This window comes from Solenopsis invicta, chromosome 6 (assembly GCF_016802725.1).
Source record: "Solenopsis invicta isolate M01_SB chromosome 6, UNIL_Sinv_3.0, whole genome shotgun sequence".
Classification (NCBI taxonomy): Eukaryota; Metazoa; Arthropoda; class Insecta; order Hymenoptera; family Formicidae; genus Solenopsis; species Solenopsis invicta.
The window spans coordinates 9,685,094-9,701,698 of NC_052669.1; the positions used below are offsets into that span (position 1 = coordinate 9,685,094).

At 37.3% G+C, this 16,605-nt stretch overlaps 3 protein-coding genes across 12 annotated transcripts in view; 1 reads left to right on the forward strand and 2 right to left on the reverse strand.

The window, feature by feature from the left end:
* Positions 1-9,796, reverse strand: part of LOC105196862 (ubiquitin carboxyl-terminal hydrolase 48) — a 51,270-nt gene extending 41,474 nt beyond the window's left edge. The window contains exons 1-10 of one of the 3 annotated variants that reach the window (XM_011163001.3): positions 9,663-9,796; positions 9,321-9,524; positions 8,914-9,240; positions 8,499-8,735; positions 8,173-8,423; positions 7,527-8,068; positions 7,327-7,428; positions 6,847-7,250; positions 6,409-6,763; positions 6,135-6,319 (exon numbers count right to left, since the gene is read on the reverse strand). In XM_011163001.3, the coding sequence (XP_011161303.1) occupies positions 6,135-6,319; positions 6,409-6,763; positions 6,847-7,250; positions 7,327-7,428; positions 7,527-8,068; positions 8,173-8,423; positions 8,499-8,735; positions 8,914-9,240; positions 9,321-9,524; positions 9,663-9,796 (2,741 nt within the window). Of the gene's footprint in view, positions 1-6,134; positions 6,320-6,408; positions 6,764-6,846; positions 7,251-7,326; positions 7,429-7,526; positions 8,069-8,172; positions 8,424-8,498; positions 8,756-8,837; positions 9,241-9,320; positions 9,525-9,662 lie in introns of those variants that run through there. The other 2 variants (XM_039451058.1, XM_011163005.3) reach the window with 2 other exon arrangements.
* Positions 9,679-16,586, reverse strand: LOC105196863 (probable leucine--tRNA ligase, mitochondrial). Of its 5 annotated transcripts, none has more exons than XM_039451059.1 (9): positions 16,360-16,586; positions 15,906-16,113; positions 15,404-15,797; positions 14,436-15,319; positions 14,004-14,357; positions 13,684-13,924; positions 13,367-13,604; positions 12,705-12,918; positions 9,679-9,798 (listed from the first exon to the last, which is right to left on the reverse strand). In XM_039451059.1, the coding sequence occupies exons 1-8, from the start codon at positions 16,534-16,536 to the stop codon at positions 12,712-12,714; spliced, it is 2,703 nt and encodes a 900-aa protein (XP_039306993.1). In that variant the 5' UTR covers positions 16,537-16,586; the 3' UTR covers positions 9,679-9,798; positions 12,705-12,711. The 5 variants fall into 5 exon arrangements, with proteins under 5 accessions (XP_039306993.1, XP_011161308.1, XP_011161309.1 ...); XM_011163006.3 differs by lacking the exon at positions 9,679-9,798 and adding an exon at positions 11,402-11,985; XM_011163007.3 differs by lacking the exon at positions 9,679-9,798 and adding an exon at positions 12,438-12,600.
* Positions 10,497-13,091, forward strand: LOC105196864 (gamma-glutamylcyclotransferase). 4 transcript variants are annotated; one of them, XM_011163012.3, is made up of 5 exons: positions 10,497-11,040; positions 11,155-11,280; positions 11,937-12,235; positions 12,340-12,444; positions 12,761-13,091. In XM_011163012.3, exons 2-5 carry the CDS (start codon positions 11,176-11,178, stop codon positions 12,780-12,782), a joined length of 531 nt encoding a protein of 176 aa, XP_011161314.1. In that variant the 5' UTR covers positions 10,497-11,040; positions 11,155-11,175; the 3' UTR covers positions 12,783-13,091. The 4 variants fall into 4 exon arrangements, with proteins under 4 accessions (XP_011161314.1, XP_011161312.1, XP_011161313.1 ...); XM_011163010.3 differs by having other exon boundaries at positions 11,162-11,280; XM_011163011.3 differs by having other exon boundaries at positions 10,497-11,036.
* Positions 16,587-16,605: the final 19 nt, after the last annotated feature.

Below are 16,605 nucleotides of genomic sequence, written 5' to 3' on the forward strand. Positions count from 1 at the left end.
ACAAAAAATTATAAATACAAATATAAACCGAGAATACTCGCACGCGACGTATACGTCGATTCCAAGTCGGTTGCAAGTCGAAGAAATCGAATCACGAGGGAATGTCGCTCAATTCTCCAACAGGATCAATTTCCAGGGATCCTGCCGAGACTATGGTGGTACTCCATTTCTGGAAAATTAGCGAAATACCATCGGACGAGGAAGGGAAAGAAAGCCTAGGAACGGTTCGAGTTGATGGTGGTAACGCGCGCGTGGAGGTCTCTCGCAATGAATCAATTTATTTAAGGGTAGTTGGATTTCGCGAGTCGATGCACGACGACTACGAGCCACCCTCCTCCAATACCAAGACTCACCCCTCTTTTTCTAACGTGGCTCGTTTCGTCGAATGATTTATAGTTTTCCTTCCGCGAACACCCGTCCACCCCCGTCCGTTCGCGTCGTGCCGCTGCGCTCTCTCTCTCTCTCTCTCTTTCCGCTGCGTTCGCCTCGTAGCACCGGCACCCTCCTGCCAAATGTACGCAAAATAGTCGGAATTTCTTCGGCGTTTCACCCCTCGCTGGAGAGGAAAGGAAAACCTACGTCGGGCCGCATCGGGTTATCGAAATAGCGGCAGACGCTTTTCCGTAAGAGCGAATCGGCCGATCGTTGTCGAGCGACCGATGCGAACGAGAACGCGATGCAAAAACGTCGCGTCCTCTACTCGGGAGAAAATTCACTCTTTCGGTGAATTTATGTGCGCGAGGAAGATTTGCGTTCGAGCGCCGGACAACACCGACGGCGTAAATGGCCACCGGGGCGAGCTGGACGAAGGACGGCGAGAATAATTAGTCATTTATGAGACCGTAAGTGGGGCCGCAAATCGGTCCTTCGCGGAGGGACGACGACGACAATGTTAGGGACTCTGCGGGGACGGCGGCGTTATCTTGAAATTATTAATCATATCATAACGCGCGTCGCGCGAGAGACAGCCAAAGGGAGCGCGAGAAGGACGCGGAGAGACGAGAGACACAAGCTACCGGCTCCATGGACTTATCTGGCACCTTAATCAATTCCCAGTTATTAATTATGGCCTCTGCCCTTCCCCGGCCACCACCACCACCACCATCACCTCCTCCTTCTCCTCCTTTCTACGTCAGCCTCGCGGCGCACGCTTCTCGAGACCCACGACGACGGCACCATTGTCCGCGGTGTTACAATGCGGTGTCAACAAGATCGCGGTCACATTTTCCCCGAGCATGATCATTAATAATTATTTACCGAAGTGCGAAAGTCAAGTTGGGAGCGCGTGCGCCCGATGGCCGCCGACGACGTCACGAAGGGGCTTGCATACGGGATGCCAATAGGCATTGTGAGTTTTGTCAGAAAAAACGGAAAATCTCTCACGAATTAACTTTGTACAAATAGGATAAAGTCAGAAAAACAGACTTTTGCACATAAAAGAGAATTTACCAATCAGAATCCTTCGTTTCTATCCTGGAAAGGAAAGTAAAAGATTCTAATCCCGGGGCTTAAACTTAACTTTAACTTGAACTTTCAAAATATTCTTATTATCTCATTATCATTAAAGAGACTGCAAATTCAGGCTTTGCACATAGTGTAAACGTCACAAATATAAAATTTTTAACAGATAAAGATTAATCATCTCGTTATACTATTTATTGCTACGTAATTAATTAGATTTTTATGTTCAAATGCATCGAAGAGAATAGTGAAATACATTTCGAACGAGAGATTATTATCAACTGTTCCAATCTCTCATACCTTGCCTACGAAACAGGGATATAGTATAGGTTTTTAAATCACCAATGTCAGGGAATATCCACGCGCCAAAAGAAAGGATGAGTGGCGTCAAGTGGAAGTTGAATGATCGTTTATGCAAATCCTAATCCTTTCGAAGATCCATCCGAGCGACGTTGACGGATTGGCGGGGGACTTTGTTTGAAGCTAGTTAAACGGATTGCAATTCTCGCCACCATTTGTTCTCCTAAGGGCGCGAAGACTTTCCAACGCGCCCGATTAGTGAGTCTTAGCTAATTATCGATAAAAGGGGTAATAATGAGGGCGAACAATTGCTTGTCGAAAGAGAGAGAGAGAGAGAGAGAGAGAGAGAGAGAGAGAGAGAATAAGGTAACTTCTATGCTTTTCCAAAAAGAAACAAAAGTGAATAAAATGGAGAAAACACTGGATTTACACATCGCACATAATACATAACTAGGAAAATAAAATTATATACTAAATTTAATCATTAGAGATGTTTTTTTTATATATTTTGAAAAATTACTTCTCTACGCTTAAACAAACAAAATAATTATTTGAAGATACTCAAACTGATAATGCTTCATGAGAAAATTTAGTTGTATACGTGCACGTGACTCTAACATGGTATGTAAATATAAAAAAAGTTTAATATAAAGGATATATATATAGTAATAAAGTAATGTTATATCCCAAGTATTGTAAAAAGCACACTATGCACGTACTATATAATATAACTATGTGTAATGGAAGCAACGAACTATGGAGTTTTGTTCGAAAAATACAAAGAACGATTATACCGGCAGTGGTGGCGCAAAAAAGGGGCGGCATGCCCGACCTGCTGAAAAATTAATCACCGACGTCACAAAGGAGTCGGTCGAAGACAATGCCAGCGGTCCGGAAAAATATTTTTCACATTTTCTCTCCCTCGGTTAATAGCAAATTCTCGATAATGGATCGTGGACACTCGCAATCTCAAGAAACGGGGACGTAGCAGCGAATTATCGTTTTTCCGCGCGTCACTCCAATTAAAATGCTCATAGAATAGAACTTTTAACTCTTCCACGAACGCCAGTCAGGCTGAATTATTTTCAAAGACACTGTTAACAATTCACCACGTGCAAATAGTCCACATTCATCTATATCGTACGGGAAGAGAAGAACGTCACGGAATATATCCTCCTTCTTACTCGTGTAACTGCTTGTTTAATACGGGAACCCGACCACTTATTTCGTGGTTTTCATACCCCTACGCGTTACGTGTACACCGAAATCGCGCGTGACACGACAAACGTGTAATCCGCGAGAAGGGTTGATCCCGGTTTAGCTCGCACACCGTTGAATCCACGAGATTTAAGCCCCGGCGAATTTGAATCTGTCAATCCGAAGTGTCCAGCCAACGTGTCGCGTTGCGCGCGAGAGAATGTATAATAAGGGTGGGCACAGATATAATGCCATCCAGAATGTTAAAAGACTTTTTTTCACGGTCGGAAGGATCCCGCTTGTATTTACGAGATCATATTCCGAACAGAGTCGCGTCACACACGGAATCTACTAATACTCCTCTAAAATATTTAGAGGAAGGATCTTTTTTGTTCAAAGGAAGCGCGTGATAAAAGTGAGGATGTTCTTCTAATTCTCATTTGGAGTATCTCGCCCTTTAGCCGAAAGATATTTTAGTAATTTCTTTGCCTTCAGCTATTTAATTAAAATTAAGCTAATTTAATTCAGATGCAACTGGATCAAAAGTTTTGTGATCTATAAACTGTCACACAGACAAAAATTAGTATCAAATCAACAATTCATTGTTTCATATATAAGAAGGAATATCCAATCTTCTTGAAAAAATTTAATAATCTTATACAGACACAATTTGCTTACATAAGAAAACAAAAATTTCTTCCTGTTAGTAAATTATATCTGTTTAAGATTACAAGTTCTTTCAAGATTTGATATTCTTGCTTATGAAACAATGTATTGTTGATTTAATATTAATATTTTTCTATGCATGCATGCACCTAGAATAGGATTTCCCGAAATGTGAATCGCGAGCTGATTTTTGGTAGAAAAAATTTTTAGCGGTGGAACAAAGAAAAAACCAAATTTTGAAATAAACTACAATTATCAAACTTTTTGCACATGAAAATAATTCGCATTGACATTAAAGCTATCGTCAATAGAAAAATGAAATAAGCGCATTTCTCACATCTTCATATCACATTAGAGAAATAGATTTTTAGACAAAATTATATTCAATAAAAAATTAAAAAGTAGGAGTAATATGATAAACAGGGTAATGTAAATACATAAATGATCGAGTCATCATTCTTTGTCGTGATTTTTTATATCTACTAAAAATAAAGATACTACTGAATGGGTCGTGGATGTTTGCTATTTTAAAAAATGGGCCGTGATTCACATACAAATTTTGGGAAACCTTGTTCTAGAATATTCAGACAGCACAGAATATTTCAGCGACATTGCAACATTTCAATATTGCAGAAATGTCGCAAAGTTGCAACAACACTGCCGGAATGTTCTGTTGCTGTATGGGATACCTTGGCATACTAAGTTTGCAGATATTTTCGATCAACGAACAGAGTGAAAGCGAAGAGCTCGGACTAATTCCTGGTGGACGCACGTACTTAGGAAGTGCGTGTCTTTAGGATGTTTTCCCCGAGTGAAGTGTAGATTAGGGACAGATACCCCAGAAAAGTAGAAACTCGAAGAAGATCGAGCGAGAGTCCAAATTGCATTTACGGTCTTGACCGTGGAAGAAGGCGAAACGATATTAAGACACCGGTGGCCCTTCGTCGGGGTCGATGTATCATTTGCCGGCGGGTCGTTAAGCGGTTTCAATTAGTTTTCTCCCGTGCTGGCCCTCCCCCGCAACCACACGAGCGAGAGACGAGAGAGAGAGAGAGAGAGAGAGAGAGAGAGAGAGAGAGAGAGAGAGAGAGAGAGAGAGAGAGAGAGAGAGAGAGAGAGAGAGAGAGAGAGAGAGAGAAACCTGCCGCCGCTGCCGCCCAGCTTAATCGCGCGGTCCAGTTTTTTCTCATAATTAGGAAAAGCTCGTTAATACATCCCGGATATATCTACCCTTCCCGTTCACCCTCCCTTTCCAACGTTTACGACAACCGGTTTTCGACTACGGTCGACGGGCGCGAGATCGAGCATTCGTCACTGCGTTTCTCGCAAAAATCTCGCAATCGCAGCGGAAGAGTTGAGACAAAAATCCGCAAATGCAGGACGTTTCAGAAGAACATAAATAATTTATTAAGAGGTCAAATTATCAAATTGATGTTCGATAAATAAATATTCCCCAAATATAAACATGTTAAAATTAAAAAATACTGAATTCAATGTAGAAACGAAAAAAATTTGTCAATTAAATTAGTCGAAATTAGGTAAACCAATCCAGAGAAGAGGGAGGAGGAGGAAGAACAAAGAAAATCAATTTTAAAGTTATATTCCAAAACACTTCCGAGGAAAATTTTACTCGATATAACATAATATACGTTACGTGTACTGTGTTATTTCAGATAGAGTTTCCCTTGGAAAGAACGTTGGAACCTAACCTAGTCATTTACCTGGCAAAAATTTAATACTAATTTTGCATCCGAATTTGTTAAAGAAAAAGCATAAGTAGATACATACAGACAAATTAACTGCAATTTGATCGAACATTAAATACCTTCTAGATGCTCTAAATTAGAGAACACTTAATCCATCTTTATTTGATCTTCAGTAACTTTATCTCAATAACTATCATACCGCGTGAAGCGTAAAGAGACGCGGTAGACTCGCGTCTCGCGCCAAGTGACACGCGCAGCGAGAGAGACCGCGTCTCTTTATGCGAGTTTTCTTAATTACAAACACGTTCCTTCTTTCAAACATTTAATTTTATCAAGCAACATACCTTCTCGTATATTATTCACCGATATTGGATGCCGAAAAAAGAACGTTGTTCATCACCGCTTTTCTTTTACGCAATGGCGGGTGGCGGGCGATTGAAAAATTGCGTCGACGCGTGCAATTTTTAAGACAACTAGCGCCATCTTAATCGCCACGGAGGTAAAACAGAACAGTTAGTTACCAACAGCGAAGTTCGTGATTTCATGTCAAATCTAAGATATCGACAGCAAAGTAATGTAATTGTGTACAATATAATAAATTGATCTTTTAATTTTTTTTGTAAAAGTTTTTTAGATCGTCAAAATATTGAATTATATTAAAATTAAAACTAATTAATATAACTTGAAACATGATTTTTTAAAATAATGTACTAGATCATTATAAAACACATTCAATCAAAAAGACAATTACGCTTTTCATGAGTGCCATTGATATAATAGAAATAACATAAAATTCTAACTTACCGAATGAATGAACGCCAACTGTCCAAAAAGCCTTTCTCAACGATGTAGAAAGATTTCTCAGAGTCGTTACACTTGACGATCTCATTCCTATTCCTTCCATAATACAAGTCGGTGAGCTCGTCTTTCTGCTGCTTCGCCTTTATCTTGTCGTCTTTTTTCGCTCTTTGAGCATTTTCCATCTTCTCCTGAGAAACAATGAAACATAGACACAATTGACATTTGAAAAACATTTCAATAATTTATTCGTAAACACAAGAATGAAAGATTTATCTACCTCGCAAACTGAACAGGATGGCGATCCAATGGGATATTCTTTCGAATCTGGAAAATATTTCTTGAGAAGCAACCATGCTTCTTGAGGTATCACTTTCCTACTAGAATCTGCCGTTTTAAGAGACTTGTGCTCACAGAGTAAGTCTTCGTTGAAGTTTATGATAACTTCATTCTCCTTGTTCTCCTCGACTTCCTTTGGACAATCGTTGCCGTCTTTGTCCGTATTTTTGCTGTCCTCCTGGAGAGTATCCTGACAATCGTCCACCTTTTGTTCTATATCCTCTTGGAACGTTTCCATAGCTAACCTTCGCCATGATCGTAATGAATCAGTACCAATTATATAACTCGTTTCAGTACTAAAATAGAAATATCATTATCATTAATATTATTATTTTACTTTTTCATTTTGACAAACTTTCAAAAATTATAAGAAGCTTACGGTTCTTTAAATGTACGAATTAACTCTCCAACTTCTTTGTGATCCCGTTCAAGTGCTACCTTAAAGCGTAATAATTTACAGCGTTGTTTCACGCAAATTTCGCACAAAAATGTCTGATCTAATTGTGGGCCTCCTTGATATTTATCGTAAAGCATTTTAGCTACCAATTCTGGCACGCATTTCATTCGACTAACTTTCAATGGATCAAGTCGACTGTGCGAGCACATTAAATTAGAATTGTCAATCGGACGGACGTCAAGTGCAGAGGAATGTCCGTTCAGCCATTTCGATAGCCAATCGGTTGGTATCCAGTAGTAATTACTCCAAGATTCTGTTGATTGGATTATGTTATATACATCAATTACAAGTTGTCGTTTAGAATTTTGATCCTCAATTTCTTTTTGCTGAAAAAAGAAAGATGATATAGCAATAAAAGTACAAAAAAGAATAATTTATTTCTATGTAATGATAGACCCTTACTTTTTCTTGCTGTGCGGCTAATAAACTCAATTCATGTTTAACATTTTCCTGTCTGACAAGATCACGCATTGTGCTACTTACTTGCCAATTCTCAAATTCCATCTATAGAAAAAAAAATATGTTGAAACGTTTTACGTAAAACTTGAATTATAAACATATTGAAATATTAAACATAAAGAAATTATGCTTAAAAAGATTACCTCTTCGTAAAAATCACGTTCTCCGCAACTCATAGCTCTGTGTGCGTCACCATTCAATCGTTTATAATCAAGTTTAACAACTTTCACCACCGGCTGCTTTAGACAATGAGTTTTATTCTGTAATTGTTCGGCGGTAGAATCATGCGTATCTTTACATCCATTTGTATTAGCGACAGTTTCCGTAGTTTCATCCGTAGTAAATGTATCAGTCTTTATCGTAGATTCATCCTTTTCTACTATATTTTCTGAATCTAATGTCGATATCTTTGTTTCGTTTTCAATTAATAACTTTTCTTCTTGAGATAATGATGCATCTTCAACATGCTTCTGTTTTGTTTCATCTTGAATATCCGATTTTTCTTTAACCGTAAGCTTCTCGAGGCAAATAATATCACAGGATACCTCCGCGTCAGGTTTCTTCAATTTCACTTTCTTTGTAGCGTTTGTTCGACTATCTGCAGTTAACTTTTTATAGACCAACATATAAGCTGTATTGGATGATAGAAATCCTTTTGGAACACGTCCACGTTTCATTGGTTTATCTATATACAAAAAAAAACAGAAAAACTGATTTTCTGTCTTTTCATATGTGAAAAGTTAGAAAAAAAATTTTTTTTGTTAGAGAATTTGATGAAAATATAATTACCATTTACACCATCCTCGATTCGTTTATTCTGCATTTTTTCAACTTTATCATCGCTAAACTGATACCACTCCCCACTTGAATTACATATATTCGCAATGTAATGCCCAGAATGTGCGGATGGACCTTTGTGGCTCAATACGGCGACGAGACTGTACAGATGAGTATGAGGCGGACATCTAATATATTCCGACATATCGAGATCTTCGGGAAATTGAATATATGAATTCAACTTCTTTTTCTGTCCGGAATCTCTGTTGTAAATAACTGAGCCATTATTTTGAACAAATCAAGTTTATCGTTTAACATAAAATTCGTAAAGGACTCGCCTATGGAATACAAAGCGCATTAGCTGAATATTCAAAGTCTCCGGGAGAGATTCCAGTCGTATAAATCGCCTGGCGTCCTTTTTATCATTGCAAGTAACACAATGGTATTGATTCGCCCCCGTCAGTTGTTCTTCCGACAAATAGTTGTCGATCGCTTCTTTCAATGTTGCCGCCAGCTGTAAATCCAACTCATAGAATGTCGTGGACGTAGGATACTCGGTGCTGCACGTGGAGCAACTGGAATCAAACATAAAATTCTAATTACCTACTAAAAAGACGTTTCTCTCTCCACCGGATCAGTTGGTCGCGCCAGTCATCGTAGCGAGCAACGTGTCCTACCATGTTTTCATCGTCAAGATCATCAGCACCATCATCGTTTAGGTAAATTCTCATTGTTCCACTTCAGAAAACCCACCGATTGATATAGCTGTATTTTCCCTGAGTCAGCCTCTGCAGCATCTGCTTCAGCTCTGAGTTTTGCTGCAGCTTTCCTTCGATATGGCACAATAGCAGCTTGGAGAATTCCTGAGCGTCTTGCTGCGTTCTGGTATCCAGGGATAACGCGATTGCAAGATTGATTGGATCGAGGAGGCTCCGATTGCCAAATTGCATCATTGCAAAAATGTACTGCAATTGGCCGACCGCGGTTGCTGGATGGTAGGGTATTCCCGCTTTCTTAGACTGGTACAACGCCTCCTTCTCCTCTGGATCTTCCGTAATATCCCATTTGTATATTATTCTCCTGTTGACATTAAATTTATTAAGATACAAAGCAACATATATCGTGAAAGATTCAGTTATTAATTAATATATATCATGTACCTCATATCTTCATTGTGGAACCACATTTGAATTAAACTATTGACGTAGCAGGTAGCACCTAAATTCTTTAAGCCGACATATTGGGTCGGATCGCGTAACTCAGATAAGGAACTTTCTAAAGACACTACCTCCGCTGGCTGGGACTTCATATACTTTTCCTCCCCTAAACCTGTCAGACATTGGGGATTATAGGTGCAATTACGCCTGAAACAACATTGCAAATAATAAATTCTCAATTCAAATACATTTCACAATACTATAGTAATAGCAACATATAGCCAACACATAGCTAATGTATTTGAATCTCCTTTTATTCTGCAAGAAAATAAATTTCCAACCTACTTGCAATTTTTGCAGTTCTTTAATCCAATCCTATATGCAGTTTCCAAATGTATTTTCTCGATCTTGTCTGGATCGACACTTTCTATCCATGCCCATGCTAACTTATCCAAGTCTCCCTTCTTCGTCGGTGGCATATCTGTGACATAAAACATTATTAATTGAAAAAGTCAATTATATAGTTGTATAATTCATATGCATAGTATAATAAAAGTATGATCGATATGCATCGGCAAAATTGTTAAATAATTCATTCTCTTATTATAAAAACGCATTGAAATAAATTATTTTTAGAGTTACACGAAACTTTATAAGATGCACGTATTCAAGTTTTAAGAAATCCCTAATTCTAAAGATAACTAGACAATAAATATAAATAAATATATTATAAATAAATAAATATATTATTTATACTCGTAAATTATCATGAAAATTATCGTGTGCTTTATCGCGTAACCGTGCAAGTCTGTGCTCCCGTCGGAACGTTTGTTTCAACGAGAATCGAGAAGAGAATTGAAAGTCTCGAGGATGCGTGTGCCACGTGCTCGTTCCTCAGGAACCCCGTAATTTTTTTTTTTTCGCGCCATGACAGGAAGAAAACGAACGCTCTGCATCAATCGAGAAACGAGTGATAGAACGAGGAAAAAATCGCGGAAGGATGGCGATCGACGCTCTAGGAACGCCGCGACTCACGTCAACGGGGCGCCCGAGGGAAGACGGGGACGGCAGGGCGTTGATGATAAACAACGGTGCCGCGACTCGCGACGCGGCGTCCGCGTAATCACGCCCGCTTTTGCATCGGGCTGCCTTACCTCCACACGATTTTACAACCTAGGTTATGGAAAAACACCGCCGCGTTTTACTTCCGCGGCATTATCCCCGCGGGATCCCGTGATCGCGCTGCCGAATGCCTCGAGTGCTTTCACGAGGTGCGCCTGATCGCACTCGGTCCGCGGTGATCGCTACGGTGCTACGTGATCGGGGGGAAAAAGGAGGAAAAAAAGGGGGAAACGGCCGAGCGCTTCGGTGGAGCGAACGCTTCGGCCTCGTCAAATACGGTCGTTCGTTCGGTCGGTTGGTCGGCTTGGGTCGGCTCGCGTCGCGGAGCGCGCGTCAAATCAACGACCCACCGGGATTACCGACGCGGTGGATCCCGCCGACAAGGAACCGGTGGATGTGGATCAATTAGACAGATAGAATTGGATAAACGACGTCGCCGACAAAGACCGAAACGCGGAAGAGTCGCGCTTCGCGCTCGGAACGCTTATTCCCCCCCCCCCTCCTCTCCGTGGGATTATTATTAACAACGACTTGTCACTGTACATACGTATGAGATACCTTATCTTTCGTAGATACAAACGCTGTTTTACACACACTGTGCGTATGTATATATAATATGCTCACGCGTAGTTTTGAACGACCGCAGTACTGCAGTCGCGTCGAAACTGCAAAACGCGCTTTGCTATTTAAATTTTGATATTTTATTTACGAGAAGTTTGCAGGATTAGTCTGAAAAATGTCCAACACGTTCCTGTATTTTGCTTATGGCAGCAATTTACTCGCCAAGAGAATACGTCTAAGTAATCCAACTGCAGTAATGAAAAACATTGGTTACATAAAGGTATAGTTGAGAAAATTAAAGATACAAGTATATTTGTTTTTTTTCTTTTATCTTCAAGTTTGTCTGTTGACTGACAAAATACTGGTCAATTCAATATAAATTATTGCAAACTGTTTTATAGATATTTAATTTATTATATTAATTGCATATGTGGAACATTTTTTAAATAATATAATTTTGTTTAATAATTTCAATATATTAATATATCATACAGTAGTATTGCAATGGATGAGGCCATACAAACCCCAACATTACCTAAATCGTTGTGGTTCCTCTGCGACTATAATATATGATATAAAAAAAGAAAAACAAAAAGATTAAAGAAAATGCAACAATTATATATAATTCACACAATATAATACTAAACACATCATATAATACTAAATCTTGAAAAAGATCAAAGACAATTACAAAAGTAAGATTACATTTAAAGGTCTTCATTTAAAAAGTTTTCTAAATATATTCATTTTTAAGAATATATTTATATTTTTATAAGAATCTTCTTAAAACTATATATACATTTAATTAATATAAAACTCTTCAAATTTCTTTAGCCTTCAAATGCAAGCTACAAAATCTTAAATATTAATCTTATTACATTTGTACATTTATTATAATATATACACACATATATAGTATATATTCTTTCATTACAGAATTTCAGATTGGATTTTCAGAGATATTCTAAACGATGGTGTGGAACATCTGCAACAATTGTAGAAATGGAAAATTCAGTTGTGTGGGGTGTAGTCTGGGAATTAGACAAGTGCAATTTAGCTACATTAGACTGTCAGGAAGGTGTTCAAGACAATATATATCGTGCAATGTCAGTAAACGTTGAAACTCCTGATGGTAAAACGCTAAACTGTAGGGTGTACCAGCAGTGTAACAATCCAAAGGAATATATAAAGCCGGAAGACTTTCCAATGGATAAGAGACCCTCACCATTATATTTGTATGTGATCATATATAATTTAAAAAGCAACTGTAATAATTTGAACACAATTATAATTTTGTTGGAATTTGCTTTGATCTTGTACTCTGCCTTATTTTACACAGGAGCATGATATTAAAAGGGGCCGAAGAAAATAATCTTCCCTCCGATTACATGAAATTTTTGAAAACAATCCCACATAATGGATATGAGGGAGAATATGACATTAGGTAAGTAACAAGTTGATCTATCATACATTTTTAGTTGAAAACTTTGTTCTTTGTGTAATAAATAATTCTATATTAACGTTTAGAGGATGGGGTTGTTTCGGACGACTTCTATAGTTTTCAATTTAAAACTTTGAGATATATAAACAGTAATGAGCTCTGAAAAAACCGAAACCACTCTAGAGTCGATACATCAGTTTCCTCTAGAGGTTAATAAGTGCAATATAAGTTCTATTAATATCTTATGTATACCTAAAGCTTACCTCTTATCTAATCTTCTTTTTGTTTTTCCATGGTTATGTACAATGATGCATCACAGCCTTTCACTGATTCAAAATTGATCGTTAAAACATTTTTATTGTACGAATATTTTTGGTAATATGGATCTAGAATCACGTATTCCAACGCTGTATCTGCCGTCATTTCGTCCAACTTACATCGAGGAATCTTCATTTTAAGAAAGTCCCTTTTGTTCACCTAGTGTAAATATAATTAAAAAAGACAACTTAATATAAAGATGTTAAAACTTGTATGAGAAATTCTATATGTAGAATTTTACAATTTTTCATGTATTTTAATGGTATTTACTCAGGGTTGCATAGTAACTAGTTAAGAGTTAAATAATAAAGTTAAAAGTTAATAATGTTTAACTTGGTTGATTTTAAATGATTTAATTTTTAACTTTAGTTATTTTTAAAACACATAAACTATAATAATTTATTAATTTCTCCTAAGTTAAGACTTCATCTATATAAAAGAAAAAATACAGTCTCACATAAAACAATATTTCTTGTTATAAAACAATATTTCATGTAAACCAAATAAAATACTAAATTTGTTTGATGATCAATATCATAATTATGAGTAATCCAATTTTAAAAATTTACGAATCACTAATTTAATATGAATAATAATATATACTTACATAAACATTCATCACAAGATTATAGTCCATATCAATATCTGGCCATTTTTGTTCAAATACATCTTTGTTCAAGTCAACTTCTGTATTACTTATGAGGTGATACTTTGCAGAACGAAAGATGGCCCATAATTCGGAGGCATAATGTGGAGCGAATGGAGCGAGCATTATAATTTGAACAGCTAACGCTCGCTCGTATTCGCGACTTTTTTTTATACACTCTATGCCAACTTTTCGCAAACTGTAATTTCATATTCAGATTTTATTTACTTGTATAGTTAAATATTAAAATCATTGCACGGAATTACACAATTATTTACCTATTTGTAAGTCCTTGCATTCGAGATATCGCTACACTAAGTTGCTGCGATTCTACTATGTTAAATGTGACGTTTTTGAGAAAGTAATTTCGACTGTCGAACATGTACGCATCGTGTTCGGCATATTTAGGATCGGTAGGTTCGTTCTTGAATTCTTTTGGAGACATCTTATCGCGTTCATTCTTAAACCGTTTAATACAAGTCCAAATACGGTTTTGCCAATTAATTATACCTTTAATAGCTGTATGCGCAATTATGTAAATAAGTATATTATATTCTAATAAAACAAACAATTAAACAATTGGTGGCTTTTAACTTACTATCTTCCGACCAATTTCTAGTAGATGTTGGTGCAACATCGGCCAGTATTAATAATCTTGTCACATCTATCCCATATTTATTCAATAGATTAAGAGGATCGACTCCATTGTACTTTGATTTTGACATTTTTTCCCAGTGCATAGAGACAACTTCTCCATGCTTTGTCTTGTATTGATTTTTTTCCATTATCACTTCATTTTCTGGTATGTATTTGCCAGTACTTATAACTTGATACGTTTTACCCATTACTACTCCTTGCACTAGAAGTTGTTTAAACGGTTCTCGGCATGGTAAAAGACCTTCCGAATGTAAAAAGTGACTCATAAATCGAGCAAAGTATAAATGGAGCACAGCTGAAAGATATATAATTTAAAGAATATTTTAATTTGAGATAAAAATGTACGAGTATAACAATTGAGGAAATATTATACCGTGTTCTTTTCCACCTATATAGAGATCTACAGGAAAGGCCTTCTTAACTTTTTCTGTCGAAAACATTTCTTTTTTATTTTTGGGATCTATAAATCTTAGAAAGTACCAGCTACTATCTACGAATGTGTCCATTGTATCAGCTTCCCTAGTCGCCTCTCCTCCGCACTTGGGACATGTCGTTTGCAACCAGTCTTTCGCATCGTGAATGGAGAACCTTTTGTTCAAATCCGAGTGCACCATTTTTGGTAATGTCACAGGAAGTTGATCGCGGGGTACAGGTTGTGCGCCACACTTTGTACAATGAATAATGGGTATAGGTGTTCCCCAATACCTCTGCCTAGAGATCAACCAATCCTGTAATCTCGAGCTCACTGGATATCCACCTATTCCCCACTCTCTAGCCTTTTGAAATACTTCGGCTATCTTTTGCTGTTGCTGTTCGTAACTACGAATCGAATGCCGGGTAAATGGTATTCCAACCAACTCCGAGAATTTTAGATCGTCCATCGATGCCGAGGGTATACCCAAGCGGGCATCTCTCCATGGTGGGTAAACGACTTTATCAGTGATAAATACTGGCAGTTCTTCACCGGAAAAAGGATTTATTATTTTTGCGTTTAAACCTTTTATTCCGGCGTCTATTTCGTATGTGTGTTCTTTACGGTGCAAAATACTTTGAGGGGAAATAGCAACAAACTTTGCATACTCTACAAATTCTGGCATATCAGTCCATACATTTAACATCCCTGGGAACTCTGGAATTTTGGATACTAATTTAAAATCTATACTAATGCCATTGCAATCGCCTATCCAGTGTTTTTGCATTTTTATAATGTCTCTCCATTCCTTCAAGGTTGGATCATCCAAACCCTCTAACAATGATCTGCAACATAATTATGTATATTGATTAAAACTTTAATTATTCAGAAAACTATGTATTATTTTCAATTATCACTTTCAAACTTACTTTGCGAAAGCTGTTGTTCTAATAAACCACTGCTTCAACAATTTTTTTTCTACAAGTGCACCAGATCTCCAAGATCGCTTATTTGCATCTATCTGTTCCTCGGCTAGTACAGTCTGATCAATAGGATCCCAATTAACATAGGCTTCCTTCTGATAGGCCAAACCTTTATCAAACAGCTTTAGAAACAATTCTTGAGTCCACTTGTAATAATCTGGATCACAGGTTGCAAATTCTCTATCCCAATCAAAAGAATAATTTAACCTTTTTAATTGATTACGCATTGTCTCTATATTTTCATTCGTCCATACAGCAGGATTGATTTGTCTCTCAATAGCAGCATTTTCCGCTGGCAACCCAAAGGCATCCCAGCCCATCGGATGAATTACATTTTTACCTAAATTTATAAAATTTTACAAAAAATTATTTTTTAACATTATGCATCATTATAAAGATTTATTATATAAATCTCATGTGAGACATTGCAACTTCTTGAAAGATGTACCTTTCAGTCTGTAAAATCGAGCAACAGTGTCACTTATTGTATAAACCCGAACATGACCCATGTGCAAGGCACCAGAAGGATATGGAAACATAGAAAGAACATAAAATTGATCTTTGGCATCACCATCAACACTAGGCTTGTGAAGATTAATTTTATCGCGCCAGTATTGCTCTATCGCCTTTTTTTTCTCTGGCGCGCATACTGAAATCTGAAAGGCAGCGCTTCAATCAATGACATGACAACAAAGAGATAAAATAGTTTCAAAAACATCAGTAATAAAATTCACTTCTATGAGGTTGCTATGAGAATATTTAAAACTTCTCACATTTGAATACACGAATAAAATAAAAGTTAGCTAAACTAACTAAACAAATTTTATACTCAATAACTTTATGTTTAATATTTAAACAATTTGTATAAAAACTCAACGAGATAAACATTAAAACAAAAATACCAGTGACGTATCAGCAGTCGACAGTTGAATAAAATTATTTAAAAATCTTCGTGTCTTGCACCGTGATATCATTTTAAGGGGATAAGATAATCTTTGCATCATTGTAAAAATCAGATTCTTCTCGAGTAAACAAAGTGAGACGAAATACCGTGTCTGACCGCCTCCAGGTACACACATGTACCCTCACGCCACGTGCGCTGCCATTTTTCTCTACGACTGTAGGTAAGTTACTGTTTGTAGCATAAG

Bases quoted from the DNA above. Each gene is read 5' to 3' on its own strand.
- LOC105196864 (XM_011163012.3), top strand. From the start codon at position 11,176: ATGTCCAACACGTTCCTGTATTTTGCTTATGGCAGCAATTTACTCGCC. The intron at 11,281-11,936 runs GTATAGTTGAGA...CTTTCATTACAG, and splicing joins AAAACATTGGTTACATAAAG to AATTTCAGATTGGATTTTCA. The intron at 12,236-12,339 runs GTATGTGATCAT...TATTTTACACAG, and splicing joins AGACCCTCACCATTATATTT to GAGCATGATATTAAAAGGGG.
- LOC105196863 (XM_039451059.1), bottom strand. From the start codon at position 16,536: ATGTGTGTACCTGGAGGCGGTCAGACACGGTATTTCGTCTCACTTTGT. The intron at 15,320-15,403 runs GTAAGTTTGAAA...ATTATGTTGCAG, and splicing joins AGAACAACAGCTTTCGCAAA to ATCATTGTTAGAGGGTTTGG. The intron at 12,919-13,366 runs GTAAGTATATAT...TATTTACACTAG, and splicing joins ATCTTGTGATGAATGTTTAT to GTGAACAAAAGGGACTTTCT.